We start from the raw sequence: 17,367 nt of genomic DNA, 5'->3' as shown, positions 1-17,367 counted from the left end.
AATTTAGAATTCATTTTTCTTAAAAATAATCCCAAGTCCCCCTCAGTATGAAAATGGTCGGTGTCTTAGAACTTATCCATCTTCTACATTCTGCATACAGGTTAAAGTTCAACTTGTTGCAATTTTCATTAAGAATCACAAATAGAGATTGTCTTATGTCTTCAAATCTTTCCTCAACTCCAATTTAGACCAATCAAATCACTTGAAATTAAAAAAAAAATCATAAAAGAACTCAAGGATCTTAGGAGAATTTTCAGTTGAGATTATTTAAGACAGCCCAAGCCAGTTGTCACTTAACATCTGTGCCATAATTCTGAACAATAAAATACCAAAAGCAGTCATGATTTTTTAAATAATTCAAAGAGATCAAACAGAAACTAATTAACAAGTAATATGAAGATAGTTAATCAATTAAAGCATTGCTTCTTCTCTTTAAGTTTAAATACTGATGGTTTATATGCCACACCAATATGATTAGCACAACTGTGACATATACTTTTCATCTTTCCACAGGCTGATATCAATTCCAGGTAAACTGCCACACGATTGTAAAGGATTACTGAAAAAATATACACAGAATTATGAAATCAGCGTCTTAAATAATTTAGATTTTATGTAACGGATAATAAAATTGGGTGGACGTCTTCACCAATTTGTTCATTTTTAGACGCTTTTCAGTGTTTATTTCTTAATAGCATTAAAACGCTATTTGTAATACGTGTACAGCATGTCAATTTAGAAACCATTCGTTCGATGCCACTACAGATGTACTACACGTCCAAGAGGATATTTATCAGCTCTGTAGTTAGATTTGTCAGAACCAAACTAAATATTACACCGAGCATCGCATGCGAAGCTAACTATGGACGTCCAGTCAAACCGGAATAGGTATCAGAGAGGCCCGCAGAAATGGGTCAGGAAAGTAAATTCAAAATGGCAGTAGCCTTGAAGTTGGTTTAAAATTAAAATATGCAATTCAAAAACAAATAAAAAATAGTATCTAGATCCGGCACTCTGAGTTATTAAAAAAACAAAAACGAGCAACCGTTAACCTAGCCTATTCTATCTCGTCCCTTTTAGGTTTAGTCCCTTTTTTTCAATGATTTTTATGAAAGTAAGTAAATGTTTCAGTACGATTCTCGGTTGTAGGCTGTGCCTAACTCATGTTAGTTTTTTTTTTACTGAAATTTTAGTAGCGCAAATTTCGGAAATCATAAAACATTGAGGTTACATTCCTTGTACTTACCGTGGTAGCTACAATAATGTATCTCGTCTGTCATACTTTAGTAGAAATCATCAGTCTTGGATTTGACTTCCTATTTCAATATTCTTGGCAATTTTTGTATATACTTAAATTTTAGATATCGAGCTTTACGTACATGTATGTGGATCTAATGCCGCTGATGAGATGCTACTCGTAAGAACATTTTTAATCATACCGAAATACGTTTTTTTTTGCTTTTAATCTTTGCTAAGTTTCCATGATGAGGGGATTTCGACTGTTTTTAGCCAAGTAAAGAACGATTTCCCTACTATAATGCACACAGTCTATGCTCTGTCTATGACTGTGTTCTGAAGAACACTTATTTCTATTTTACTCTCTACATGTTTATTTTGTCCGGAAACAAGTTTTTTCGTATGATTTTGGACGCGTTTTATGAATTCGCGACTACTTATTGGTGTAGTTATCGCCATACTATAGGTTAGATCATAAAATCACTTACAATAATGGTACTACTTTCTCAAATGCCTTTTTCTGGATAACTTTTAAATTGTAACTATCACAAAACAACTTTGCCAATGTTATTCCTTTGATAGATTTTAGTTGACCTAAAACAGAAAATAAGTTTGAAGTACAACTGATTCAAATGATATTTCTTACTTAACAGAAGTCTGAATTAAAAAAAGAATATAACTCTTCATTTCTTTAATTCTTAACAGTTCTCAATAAAGGTTATTACAAAAACTGAATGTATTGTCGAAAATATATTGTTGATCCAACCTCTTGGAATATTACATTTGATGATTAACTGCGCTCAAGTTTAAGCTCTACTTGACTTTTTTAAAAGAAGGATAGGAAACTTGCCGTTAAAGATTAGACTTAGTACTCATTATGGCAGAGAAGTTAAATGTTTGAAATACCGTAAACCGTGAAATTTGTGTGGCAGGCTATTTATCATCTTTTAATCCGTTATTTTTGCGGTAAGACCTGTAACTCGAGAATTAACTGTTGTGAATAATTTTTCCAAAGAACAATTTTAAAATTTGATTAAATTAACGTTCGTGAATTCAAAATTTCGCGAAAGAAAGTTGTTGCAGAAACTGCGAAAAAAAACGGCGCGAAAATATTCTGGTTTACAATAACGAGTCCCGGTAACGAGTACACAGGAGATTGATGACAGGAGGATACTCACACTGATTGAATCCAGCTTCATCACGTGGTCGTTCATAAAAGTGGGAATCTCCAAATTTAAGATTTTGAAACTGGCGTATAAAAATACATTTAAATGTTGGACCAAGGAGTCCCTCTTCATGGGGAATTTCAGACACGCCCCCGGAATAGAGATCTACATCATCCGCACTTCTGGAATATTTAAGATTTAGCTTTATATCTTTATAATATCGTATCAAATGACAAACTGTATTTCCTAAACTAAAGTTATAGATACTTGATATGCTATAGGATGTTCATGCTTTTGATGTTTTATGGTTCTTATGTCAAATTAAATAGTAATTGAACATAAGAAACCCGAGAGTCTATTATTTATAAATTATTCCGTCTTATACGGTGTCAGAACCAAGAATGATTGTAAATTTGTAACGAGATACGTTTTTCTAATATGCTTAATGCTTTAAGACGATTATCTACTTCAAACAACTTATTCAATATCAAAGCTGCAATAATTGTAAATATGAAAAAGGAAAACAATGAGCTTTCAGTCTTTCAATTGAAGTGCCTTTCAATGAATGGGAATATGTGAAAATGTGAAGTACAAACTTATATAGTGCTTTTAGGATGTCAGAGCTGGCTTCGTCATGATTTGCGATTGGATGATCTTTGAAATCGATCTTTGTCAGTCCACAGAATTGTCGATATGCATTGTATCCGGGTATCCCATGGTCTCTCCCTCTTTGGATATTCCTGGCGGGTAAATCCTCACTTTTTCGGACAGATTCGTGTATAGCCTCAAACAGTCGGTTTCTGACCTCTGGTTGAAAGAATCTATGAAAAGGCAAGATATGATAACAATAAGTGCTGGCTTCTCTCATTAGAACTTGATCTCAAAATGTGTTAAAAGGAAGTAGAATACAGTACATTGAATTTTATAAAGCACAAGTTTAAAATTAATCCATTGGGCAAAATAAAATGTAAAAACCACTGAGAACAACAGTTGAACACTGGTTACTCATTTACTTCAAGTTTCAACTGAACAACAACAACACCAACAACAATATCAGAGACAGCCGTCATAAACAACAAAATGTTAAGGACTATACCTATCAGTCTTCATACACGAGGTATGCGTCAGCCATCTAGTTAATTCTTGAATTCTCGTTCCATTGTCACCAACTACCATCTCAGTATTAAAGAACTGTCCAGGTAAGCCATGTTCTTCTAGCGGCTTAAAAGAAGTATCCAGGAAAGCTACCCTAGGCATTATTTGTGTATGTCCAATCCTAAGAGCTGCGACGGCAAACCCGTTTCTAATCGTAGGGTCGATTTCTTGATTGTAATAATCTACAAATGGGTAATTTTTGCAGGTAGGATTTAGTCGGTTATATTTCATGGCGGTTTCTCCAAGAAGAATTGGTAAGTATTCGTTGTAGGTCACGTGTTGAATGATGGCGCCAACAATCTTGCGTGATTCTTGAAAAATTAAATCGCTTGACCAGTTAGGGTTTATTGCCTTCAATTCTTTGGCAAACTTGTTATGTAGCCTGACGAACAACAAATGGTTTAGTCCAAGATTGGGTACTTCATCAGCTCTTTCGTCTCCTGAAGAAAATGTATATTATAGGTGTTAACCCTAACGTTTTTTTGCGGGAGTCTCCGTATTTTTAACTTTTGCCCCGCAAAAAAAGTCTCCCGTACATGTACAGTATATGTTTAGTAATCTAAATTTTAAAATTAGAAATTGATGGTAAAGGAAAACTATTGACCAGACTTCACGACAAACGTGATGACTTTTCATTCAGAATTGTCAACTTTCCTTTCATCTGTAGCAACACCTGCGTATGGAGTGTTTATATGACAACTCATCCATTATGCCAGAGCTTGCCTAAAATGCGCAGGCTTTTTGTACCGCGCTAGTATTCTAACAAATAGGCTTCTGGAATATGGTTATTTTGCTACACTACAGAAGTTTTATGGTCGTCATCATGAACTCGTGAATCGTTATGGTGTTACCATCTAAGCCATGAAAACTGATTTATTCAACGTGTCATAGTTTTTCATTTTCCATTTGTCTACCCCGGACTTGAATTTATATGACCAACTCGGCGGGTGTTTCTAGAAAAGCAGAGGAAGCTTATCCTACCGGTGCACCTGTTCCATGCTCCCAGTTTTAGTGGAGTCCGAGTTGCTCATTTGCTTTTGTTACTTTTTATGTATGATTTTAGTTACTTCTTTGTTGTGTTTGTCTGTTTTCCATGTCTAGTCTTTGTCCTTGGATTATTTTCTTTTGATTACCGCTATAACCTTGGTTCCCTTGATTACTCTTTCAAAGAAAGTGGTAGGTGAAACTTGTTGGAGTTAACATATTACTATTAATGTTGACAAGATAGATCTGCTAATGCATACTTCTATTTACGAAAAATAACGGAGATTTATAAAAATAACCATATGCCGAAATCACTTCTAACCTTAATGTTGATTTATTCTGTCGTCTTAGTAATTATGAAGTAAAATGGGATTTTTGTGATATCTAATTAATTCAAATTTGAAAAATGAACTAATTATGATAAATGATATCGTGATATATTGTCAGTATAACAAAATACCTCATAAGTTCTTATATGTTATGATATTTATATATATAGCTATTTGATATAATATTTTTTATGATTTTTGTTTAATGTAAGACCACTTGTAAAAGCAACACATACATCCTTATCGTAACCATAGGTAGTATAGCTGTAAAATGTTTAAGCTATGTTCGCTGGTCATTTTTAGCCATTTTTATCAATTTTTGCACTCCTTATGTTTTATCCAAATCGTAGCATTAATATTTCTTGCCAAGTGATCCACACTTATTTTTGCATTATTTCATTAAACGCAGCTTAGAAGCAGATGCCATGAAAATAGTTTTATCTGCGCCATTGTAAAACACATTCTGAACTTTACGTTTTAAAGTAATACATGTACATATATAAAACCCAAAACAACACAAACACGACACAAGAAAAAATTACAAAAAATTCAAAAAACACAAAAAAAAACAAGAAAAATAAAACAAACAAACAAAGAAGATACGAAAACCCAAAGTAAACAAACATAAAAAACCACGAACAATGAAGGTGATATGAAAAAAGAAACCTTCCGAATAATTGCCCAGAAGTAGAAACCTTCCGAATAATTGCCCAGAAGTGATTTCCACTAATATATAATACAGTTCTTTGTAAACGTCACACCAATGAGTACCTGCTAATTGACAATATCCTCCAGAACATTGACCGTGTGGATTTTCAGGAAGTAATTGGCTGTCTTTCATTCTGAGTGTACCTACAAACAAGCAAATAACGAAGTACATGAGAGAAAATACATTGAGCGATTAGTAATGACAAACTTTTTTCAGATGATTCAATGCTGCATGTACGCATAAATCAGACATGTGTTGGCCAAAGTGTTTTTGAATTTGGTCAAAATCTGATTTTATTCCATGATACAGTAACAATTATATGGACTACAGTCATTGAAATTTGCAGCATTACAAAGGTGTAATGGCATTAGGCTATAAATACTTTCTGAAAACATCAAATTTGTTGTATTAACAAAATACTTGTTCATAACAAACAAAAAGATATAAATGTATGGAACCTCCCCCCCCAAAAAAAAAAATGCTGATAGAGTAATCAAGGAACCAAGATTCTAGTGGAAATCAAAAGAATGTATTTCAGGGATTATAAATAACCAATATAACACATACAAAGTAACAAAAGTAAGTGAGCAACTTGACTCCACTAAAACAGACAATTGCAAATTTTTTTGCCACCTTTACATGCGGAAAACTAGGTCCACTCCAATGAAACAAAAATATAACTATGTAATGATAAATGTATTCACTGAATATGAAGTTGTTTTCTTAGGTGCAGACACCAGTGCCTTGCCAAAAAATATGACCAAAAAGTGACAAAAGAGTACAAATTTCACTTGATTATTCTTTGACAGAATATCTGAATTTTGTCCATTTAATGCCAGAATTATAAAAAGTCTTAAAGTTTTTTTCTCATTTGCGATGGATTCAAGTCTCCAAGTTCACATTTAACTCTTTTAGCAGTTCTTAATTAATTTTTAGTTGTATTTTAGGACAACGAGAGCTTTTATCGTCCCTTCTTCAAAAAAAACTAAAGCTTTATTCAGTGCACATGGTAATATATCTGGGATTTGGCTTCCTATTTTGCTTAAATGAAATACTTCCGTTAGATCTTAAACATCTTGAACATTGAACATATCTATATTAACAAGGTTGTTTACCACATCCTTATTCTTAACACGACTCAGCCAATTTTTAAACTTATAAACTTAAAATGTTATAAAAATAATTACTTCTTTTTTCTTCAACGTAATCAATCAATTCATAGAAACAACTATCAATTAATTGAATTAGGTATATGTTTTATTATTTTCTTGCATATGATATTTGTATTTCACAATTGATTTGCTACGTTACAGCAAGTGCTAACTACTCTGATTGTCTTGAACGCCATAAAAATCTGCACAAAAGACTCCTGAATCAGGGGTATGAATAAACGCGTCTCAAAAGGTCTCTTACCAAATTATTTTTCTTGATATCAGTCCTTGGTTGAAAAATATTCAGTTTCTTCTAAAATAATGAGTGATGATTTTATTTTTGTAAATTGATCTTTGTGCTGATGTGACACTGATTAACCGATTATAACGCAATACCATGCAAATGTTATTTAATCACCGGTGGTATATTCACGCCACATTGGAAGAGGGATATTAAGCTCACTGTAAAACCTAGTTTAACCAACTGTTTGGTTTGAAATGCCTGTACCAAGTCAGGACCATTGCGATACCATCTGCTTCAGTAGTGTAATATCTATTTTGCCAGATTTAATATGGGCTTGATTATGGATCGAATTATTGTTCGCTAATTTTATTGTTACCCTTACTGTTTAAAAGAGTTATCAATCAATTACTGAAATTTTGAAATGAGAATAACAACATCTATGGTAGTGGTAGAAGGTGGGTCATTAATCGTGCAGCAACATATAAGTGAAATAGATAAACATACATTACCATCGGAACCCCTTAATTCTTCCATTTGTTCATCGGTCGATCCATATACCATTGACCCATCTATAAACGATGTTATATCGTTTATTTGTTCTCGACGTCCTAAAATAATATTGTTCTATAGCCATAGGATAAAAGAGCAAAATAAAGCTAACATTAGAGTGTGTCCTGTACTCAAGTAAAATATGATAATCATACGCTGAACCAAACAGGCCCATGGTCCACTCCATTTATGCTCGAAAACGGTAGTTGAATATGTAGAAAATCGAAAGAAAACTTTCTTAGGTCAGCCACCTGTATCAAATGTGTTCAAATGGTGCTTGTTAAACGAATTATAAATTTTACAAGTATTGGACCGGTACTCCAAACCATAAGTGACTTCAAAACTTACGTCACAATAAAAAGAGTATGGTATTTCTAAAGGATGCTACTTTACCTATGCCCACCAGAAAACTATATTTTTTTCTTTATGTATATTTATATCAAACCTGATTGTGAATATTTGGATTATAAATCATATTTGATTTGATTTGTTTTTATATTTTTCGTTTCGTAACCCTACCAATAAAAATAAAAAAAATAAAAAAATAAAAAAAACGACAAAAAAAAAATAAAAATTTCTACCTTGACCGCTGGTATGCAGATGAAGTGCAATTTTTTTGTTTTTATTGTGTTTACTACTGTGGTTTCCTTTACTGAAATGTTTTGTTTTTCACCCCCCAAAAAATTGCTTCGAACTACATGAGGAATCTCACGCAAAAAGTTATTAAATGTCTTTTGCGGTTAATAGTTGTATACCTTTATGACACGTTTTATTTCCTGCTGCTGATCTAATAAAATTCAGACAATTTGTGTCCTTGAAATATGGGTCTGAATCAGGTACATATATAGGAAAACAATCGGAACTGAAAAGATGAAAAAAAGAGTGTATTCAGCGTCACGCTTACTCATCTGAACAATGTAATTGTAACTGTTCTAAAAGTCAATTGACAAAGAATGCGCTATTTTCTGAAATAAACTCGTTACCGTGTATCCATTTGTACCATCAAAACTGATTTTTTCAACGTATCATAGTTTTCCTTTCCTCTGTCGTCTACCCTTGACTTTTCATGAGCTACTCGGCTAGAAAAACAGAGGCGCTTACCCTACCGGAGCACCTGGTCATGCTCCCCCTTTTTCAGTGGAGTCCGAGGTGCTCATTTGCTTTTGTTACTTTGTATGTATGGTTACTTTATGTTCTTTGTTGTGTTTGTCTGTTTTCCATGTTTGGTCTTTGTCCAGTATTTATTGAGGTAGGGTTAATGTCTACCAAATGCCTGAAGATGCCTCGAAGTTGGTATTTTCCTGTCATACATTGTATTAAATTTAAGTATTAGGGTGCATGTTACAAAGAATTTTCATCCATTATTGGCTTTTAAGTGTCATTATCTTCGGCTGAGAAAAATATTGTAATTTCGATGCAGACATACATGACATAATCATATACTTACCAGATGACGTATTTTTTTCAGCATTTTTTAATAAATTTTTTCAAATAAATCGTTTGTTTTTCAATGTACAACATGTGCTTTGTTCTATTACAATAACCAACCATGAGTTGCAGAATTATATCTTAACCATAGACCAAAGCCAGGGCTTAATGCCTATAATTTTTACATACATTTTAAATCTTCCGATAGAAAAGAAGGAGAAGGGCCTCTATTCGTCCAAAAAAAATTAATACCCAATTGTTGAACGTCTTACTATGAATATGGAGACTTGAATCCATATCAACTGAAAAAGTATGGATTTCTGATCCTTGCATTGATAGGACAAAAGCATGGCTTGAAGTGTACATAAATTCAGACATTCTGCCCTTTTTTTGTGCTTTTGGTAAATTTTCGGTCACATTTCTGGCAAAGAAATGGTGTACTTTCTGCAAGAAACAAGTTCATTTTAGTGAATGCGTTCATGACCAAATATTTTATTGTATGTTAAAATATAAAGTTGATATAGGTCATTGGAAGTTTTCTCAGTTATTTTGGTTCAAGTCAAATTCACAACTAAAAATTTAAGCATAATGATTTATTATCAGTCATGTTTTAGGCCAATAAATCCCTTAATGCCACTTCTTCTTTATTATTCGCAGCGATTTATATTAAACAACATATAACTGCGGGCATAAAGCATTCGTTTTCCTAGTATTTAAACCTATTTCCATGTTTTGAACAATTTTTGTTTTAATAAAAGAGATGATATTTTCGGTCATAATCATATCCCAATGCCCTTATACCTTTTGGCACTTATACTTCACTTCTCATTTAACGGTAAAAGCGACATGATCATGACGAGAAAAAATCGACAGTAGTATTGAAATTTTCTCTCAACTAATTTTATTTGCGACAATGATATTGTTACCAAAGTCTTGTACATACAGACCGTCAAAGCTGTGTGTATTACATTAGGTTTCTCAAAAAAAAAAAAAGGAATACAATAACCTACAAAAGTTATTTTGTCTATCTTATGGATATCAATCCGATTGAAATAAAATAATCACGCCACCTTTATGACAGATCGGAATTCGCTTTCCATGTCACGTGATACCTTTTGATGGAGAGCGGCAAAGTCCTATGTAATCATTTCATACAACAACTGGGTGTTTGATCTTGTATATGGTGAAGCATAGTACTGGATTCTTGATTCATTATGACTGTGGAAGTCTCATTATATGACTTCTGCAAGAATCAATCTGATTTGGATTTATCATGTTTTGGTTTACAATTCATTTTATCATACACGAAAAAGCCCAGTGAATACATGTGACTGCAACGTGAATCATATGGATTACGATGATGCGCACACTATACGCATTCCTTGGACTTCAGGTGTAAATTTCATTTTTAATACGTTTAGACCGTGGGATATGCGATAAGCACGCGGGAGCATGCTAAATATATATTTCCGGGAGGAAAATTCTTCCGTTCTTCCAAATCACTACCTTGCTGAAAAAAGTCCTACCACAACACTTAATACTCCCGTATTAAATTCAAGACTATTATCTGAATATAATAACATTATATTCCTATGATTTTTCAACACTGTATACTTCTATTCCACATACGCAGTTAAAATCCCGACTTAAAACATTATACATCGTTGTTTTTCCGAAAAAGATGGTACACCTAAATACAAATATATAGTTCTTGGTAGAGATTCCTTATACTTTATAAGAAATAATTCCAAATTATCTTCCAAATATACATAGGAAGATGTTTACAAAATGCTGGAATTTTTAAGCGACATATTTGTCCACTGTAATGGACATGTTTTTCAACAAACGGTCGACATTCCAATGGGAACAAGTTGTTCTCCTTTACATGCTGACCTATTCCTTCACTCTTAAGAGGCTGACCTTACAGCTGATCTGATCCGACAGAAAGAATATCGTTTGGCTTGATCCTTTAATCTCAGTTTCCGCTATATAGATGACGTATTATCTAAATAATCCTAATTTCGGGTATTTGATACATCGCATCTACCACAAAGAACTTGAGATAAAGGATAATACAGACACTGTGAAGTCAGCCTCATATCTTGACCTACACTTAGAAATCGATGGTAAAGGAAAACTATTGACCAAACTTTACGACAAACGTGATGACTTTTCATTCAGAATTGTCAACTTTCCTTTCATCTGTGGCAACATCCCTTCGGCACCTGCGTATGGAATGTTCATATCACAACTCATACGTTATGCCAGAGCTTGTCGAAACTACGCAGACTTTTTGTATCGCGCTAGAACTCTAACAAATAGGCTTCTGGAACAGGGTTACGTTGCTATAAGATTGAAGTCATCACTACAGAAGTTTTATGGTCGTCATCATGAACTCGTGGATCGTTTTGATGTATCCATCAGAAAACTGATTTATTCAAGGGGTCATAGTTTTCCTTTCCTCGTTTGTCTACCCCGGACTTGACTTTTTATGAGCAATTCGGCGGGTGTTTCTAAAAAAAAACAGAGGACGCTTACCCTACCGGTGCACCTGGTCCATGCTCCAAATTTTAAGTGGAGTCCGAGTTGCTCATTTCATTTGTTACTTTGTATGTATGATTTTAGTTACTTTATGTTCTTTGTTGTATATATCTGTTGTCCGTGTCTGGTCTTTGTCCCTGGATTGCATTCTTTTGATTACCGCTATAACCTTGGTTCCCTTGATTACTCTTGTGGAAATATATCTAACGCATGCTAATTGTCTTAACATAAATGCATATTAAGTGTCAGTCCCTGTAAGAATCAGGCAGTGGGTGAAACATGGTATGAAAAACGTAATTTTTCTAAAATTCTATTGAACAATTTCTGCGCAAAGCCAGTGTTGCAGAGATCAGATAATGGTCTTTTCAAATAGAAAAAAAGTATCCTTGAGTGATATTATATTGTCAGATTGGTAAGGCTTTGACATGCATGATTCTGATTTTTCCCAGATTCTTACAAACATTTACACTTAATGTTTTAGCGGAAACACAAAAACTAAGGAAACCCACAAGCTACTTACTTTTCTTTATTTGCTTCATCACAACAATTTAGATTACCTAAATATTATATGTTTTGTTGTAAAGAATAACTCTTCATGGCAAATAAAAGGTTTCTGTATTACTAGTATGAAATCAAGAATAGGAAATTCAGGCTACCTTAATTTTTATATCTTACAACATTCTTATCTCATACACTGAAAATATGAAATTTAAGGTTTGATAAAGTACCAAGGAATTTATGTGAAAATGTGTCAATTTTAATGTGTTATAGTCCCGCGCAAGAAGATTGTAACTATTACTTCTATTTTTGTTTGAATTAAATGATAAGATGTAAATGATATGAATATTCGAAAAAACTATCAACGTTAACGTTGTATCTAACTGTCGAAAAATCGTAGGTGTAAAATTAGTCGTAAGTTATGTTTACCATAAAGCACAAGGCTTACCATCAACAGAAGGGGTAGCCACAACGTCATGGCAAAGAAACTGTCCCCATGCCATTAGTTGTACTGTATGACGAGAAGAAAAACTTTCTGCATCATTGGCATTAAACAACTTATTACTGACATCTCTGGCTGATGGTAGGTCAGGATTGTTACGTGGGGAGTCTTTACCTGGTTCAGACAAAACACTTTTTTCACCATACTTTTTTTTGCTAGCACACTTTTAGGTTGGGTAATTACGGATAAACTAATTCTAGTACTTATTTTAACAAATATCGAAAAAAAAAAAAATAAAGAAAAAAATAAAAAAAAATAAAATAAAATCCCGAAGCATCACAATATAACAATATATATCAAACAATGGCACAAATGCGAATTTACGAAAAAATGAAAATGAGTAAAAATGCTATATTTCTAACTGAACTATTAGTTATTCGTTTTACACTATATATTACTAATAATGGTTCTCGTAGTGAAATGAAACGATCAATACTATTTTTTCTCATTCATTGACATTCAACATGGAATTCTTTGAACCCTTATGTCACAAGGCAAACAAATGATAACGACTTCGTGGAAAATAATGTATCGCAATACCATCAGCATATACAGGATCAAGGAAGCGAGCCTGAGCCCTGAAAGACGTCCCAAGAGCAGGTTTCTGAAGATTATTGCAGGCGCCATTAGCACTTCGATATCTTGGATTGCCATCACATTGTATCGTCTGGTCACAATCACCGTTTATTTCTGCATGCGTCGGTAGCAGCTGCTCTGTATTCTCTGCATTACCTATAGTTTCATCCAAGTCGCTCGAGATCCTTGATAAAATGGAATGTGAATAAAAAAAAACGATGAAGGCATCATAAGTGGATAAACACGCATGGTATAATACCCCAGAAAGAATATTTCAACATCAGAATCAAGGAAAAAATGACAAGATTTTCTATATCATTTTGGTAAATTGATTCATAATTTCATTGAAATGCACTAAAATTGAACATGTTAAGGGCAGATAAGTCTGTCAAGAATCCCAATTTTTCGAATATTAGACTATTTTTTAAAACACACCAAGTGATGCAGAGAACAAATAATGATCTTTTCAGATAAAGAAATCATCCTTGATAAAATCGAATGCCTATGAAAAATAAATTTTCCAATCATTGTCTATTCTTTGAATCTTGTTTTCACACATATAAATATTCGGACCCTAATTGCATCCTACGTAAAAATCAAAACGCACTTCATCTAATCTTACTTTACATTACTACTCCAAATTCTTTAATTGTAATAACCGAATTTTTCTAATACATGTAATTTGGATAGTATTGTCATTCTTTAATATGACATGAGCTATCTCTCAGTAACACTGTTTTTTTAATATGATATCTCATTTTTTCTATATGTTGAATGGATAATCAATAACCTTGGTTCCCTTGATTACTCTCCCAGGAAAACTTTCAATGAATCGTCTCAATAGAACTAGAGTTTAAAATAAACTATGGACTGTTAGAGCGATTTCATAGTAAGTTGCAAGTGAAAAATTCGTAAGTTATGACTCCGCAATAGTTTAGATCTGTTGTGATGTCATAATTTTACACTTATGACAAAAGGACTGCTGAACTTTTGACGTAAATGTTCGACCATGTCATGTTTTAAAGGTGGAACACACCTCTGCTTATGTCTTCACATCAATATTTCCTTGTGGATTACAAATAATCAGGATTTTGAGATTTCAAATGTTAAACGCTTCTAAAGATGCCTTTCCAATTTGCAAGCAAATTTATACCTACGTAGAATGAAATAAGCCCTATACATTACAGTCAAAAAAGGTTTAGGATAAAAGCTAATGACTTGAAATGCAAATAATGAGTATTATAAAAAGAAGAAATTTTTTTTTGTAACTAGTTAAAGGAGTTAATAAGTTCCGTATCGGCACAGCACTGAAAACTTGCCTACCACCCATGCATGTCCTTCTTTAAAATAGCAACACAATGTAAGTAACAGCTAGTGAGACTCGGTGTTTTTGAGAGTAAGGTTAAGGTAAATATTTGAAAATGATCAAACTTGCATAGATAGTAGTTGTACATTTTTATCATTATACTTACGCAACATGCCAGAACAATACAAACGTTACAACGACGGTATACAAATTCATCCTAAAAAGATACACAAGAATTGTAAAGTATAATACCTGTCATAGGCATTTGATAATAAACTGAGGTACTTTAACAAACTAACCCTATCAATGGAACCATGATCCAAGCGGAAAAAAAATTAATCCTGAAACAAAGACCAGACATGGAAAACAGACACACACAACAAAGAACATGAAATAACCAAAATGACACATAAAAAGTAACAAAAGTAAATGAGAAACTCCGACTGCACTAAAATGGAAAATGGAAGTATAAAGAGTTGACAAATCATAGGTTTCAATGATATTCTACTTTGATAATAATCTTGAATTGAGGGTTTCGAATTTGGCAGGATCCACATTGAACTAATACCACTATGGGGGTGACAAGTATCGTGGTAGGACTGGAAACCTTCTTTGACAGTTGTATGTATAGAAAAAAATATTTGAAAGAGATTTGTTAGTATAATTTGAAGATCCAGCTATGTAGCGTTGTTTGTATGGATCCTTGAAGAGTTTTAGAATCCGGTACATACACAGTAGATCACCGTCTTTTGTAGAGAGACCAAAAGAGGATAACACAGATTTACGGTTTTCGACTATCTCTTCTTTGGAGAGTGTTAGCAGTATAGGTCTTATTACTGCCATTTTTTTCTACGTCTACTTCTGATAATAAACTTTGGGTGTTATTCGTTTTGCAGACAAAAATAATGTTGTTTTGAGCTTTGTCTGCTAGTACAGAATGCTTTTGCTACTTAGGGATCTTTGAAAAATGATGAAGCATTGACACTCATTGACCTTTCTAAAACGTTTATACGTTTCAATGTTAAAGACCTTTTTCAGCTTTTACCCACTCTGACAGTGAATCAATGTATTTTTATTCTCGTTTTATCCATGTTCTTGCTGAGTTTTTCACGGTATACATAAGAATTTTAAAAATATTATTCCAAAATATGAAGCGTGGTTTATGGACTAGGGACCATAAAAAAGGAAGTTCGTTTTCGTAGATGTTTAAATCTCCGTAATGACTTGACCGGAAAAACCATATCTGAGAGCTTTTGCCAGAACAGGCAGGTGGATTAGTCTTGAAGTCGTCAATCTCGAGGTCTTGCAATAGCCTTTTGTAATTGAAAAGTTTGATGCGGTGAGGTAAAGAAATATGAAATTTATCTATGAAATACTGGGGAATTTTGTTCATGACGTTTTTGTAATGGAGGATGTTAGCCCAATTAACTGCATTTATATCTTTGTTGACAGACGGTATTGGAAGAAATGATCGTTTTTCTTCTTCTAGACTTTCATCACAAACCGGTTAAAACAGTCTGTGAAAACTAATATCCGAAATGATAGTCACAAATTGTATAGTGATGAGGTAGGTTTAGAAACAGGTCTGTTATGACTTGTATTGTAAAGGTATTGTAGTAGAGTGAGAGAAATAGAAAAGATTTTGGTTCGAATATGATGAAATATATATACAACGTCTCAGAATCAAATTGATACAGGGAAGAAATATAAACGTATAGAAAGGTCTGAAAAATTCCCAACGATGTTAGAACTGTCAAATTTGCGAAGCACATTTTTGGTCGTTCCATCCGCGGGACTCGAACTCGTATTGCTGTGACATCTATGGCAACACTGCCTGCACTATATCCAGCGCCCTAGACCACTCGGCCAGCTAGGTTATATAAAATATTTCTCCTCGTAGGATTAATTTAGGGCTGTAACTTAGTACACGATGTATGGTAGTACGGGACAGTTCATTTAGGTGTTTCAGCCCTCTGTTTACCTTGGGCAATTGTTGACACAATATTAGGTTTTGACACGCTAAGCATATAGATTTATAATTATTTTTTGTGATAACACCTACTTTCCAATTTTAATCCTTATTTTCAAAAGGGTGGGTCAATAACCTCCAAATTCCAAAGGGTCCTCTACCATGTCGTAGAAACGGTATGTTGAAAGTTTTGAATTACTGGATAAGTTTTCTTCATGTTATTGTAAGTAAAGGAAAGTTACCGAACGACTCCAGGGAGATACAAAAAAAAAATGCGGTCGTAAAAATGATAATTATGAACATTTCATTGTTCTGGTCAAACATTGTCCAGGAAGTGTGGTATCTTTAAGATAAAACAAATCATAAAACGAACATGAACGGTTTTGTTTGACAGCGGTTAATCGGAAATGCTTATGCGATGGAATTTACGTTCGTGAAAGTGACCGCGTCATTTTACGATGTAATGTAAGATATTTTCCAAATTCCAAGACAAGATTGATTTCATAATATGAATGTACCTGCTTGTGAAAGCGGACACCTTTGTGGAGGCGGACATGCATCTGAGTCTTACATGTATACATATTTAGATAAAAAAATCGTCACTAGTTCGTTGGGTTTTCTGATTAACCTGTGTCACCAGCAGTGTCTTTATTTTATTTTTGTTAGTGCTTAAGTACTAAAGTAAGACGGGTACGATACTGGCAAAACATTTTCGACAGCAAAAAAAAAAAAAAAAAAAAAAAAAAAAAAAAAACAAAAAAAAACCCAACCCCCCCCAAAAAAAAAAACAAAACAAACAAAACAAAAAACAAAAAACGCTGAAGTAATATCAAATATTGTAATAAGTTAATTTTATAATATATAACCTCTTACACTTACCTTGCCCAGGCAAATGACGCCAATGCAAATTAAAAATACAATATATCAGATTTAAGGTTAAATATTCGAATGTTAAAAATACAAAATCAATAAACCTATCTATATTTTGTTATCGGACACGGAATCTTTTTATGGTGCTGTCATT

At 33.4% G+C, this 17,367-nt stretch overlaps 1 protein-coding gene across 1 annotated transcript; it reads right to left on the bottom strand.

Moving 5' to 3' along the window:
• Positions 1–333: 333 nt before the first annotated feature.
• On the bottom strand, positions 334–17,300 carry LOC148607630 (myeloperoxidase-like). The gene is made up of 13 exons (XM_088544863.1): positions 17,223–17,300; positions 14,541–14,591; positions 13,033–13,253; positions 12,439–12,606; positions 12,013–12,049; positions 8,279–8,385; positions 7,484–7,582; positions 5,642–5,722; positions 3,499–3,997; positions 2,999–3,223; positions 2,415–2,584; positions 1,725–1,830; positions 334–559 (listed from the first exon to the last, which is right to left on the bottom strand). The coding sequence occupies exons 2-13, from the start codon at positions 14,588–14,590 to the stop codon at positions 475–477; spliced, it is 1,848 nt and encodes a 615-aa protein (XP_088400989.1). The 5' UTR covers position 14,591; positions 17,223–17,300; the 3' UTR covers positions 334–474.
• Positions 17,301–17,367: the final 67 nt, after the last annotated feature.

The sequence above is a fragment of the Perna viridis genome, chromosome 9 (genome assembly GCF_037379345.1).
Source record: "Perna viridis isolate PV_CMFRI_1.1 ecotype Kerala chromosome 9, ASM3737934v1, whole genome shotgun sequence".
NCBI lineage: Eukaryota > Metazoa > Mollusca > Bivalvia > Mytilida > Mytilidae > Perna > Perna viridis.
This window is presented reverse-complemented; position numbering and strand designations above follow the sequence as displayed.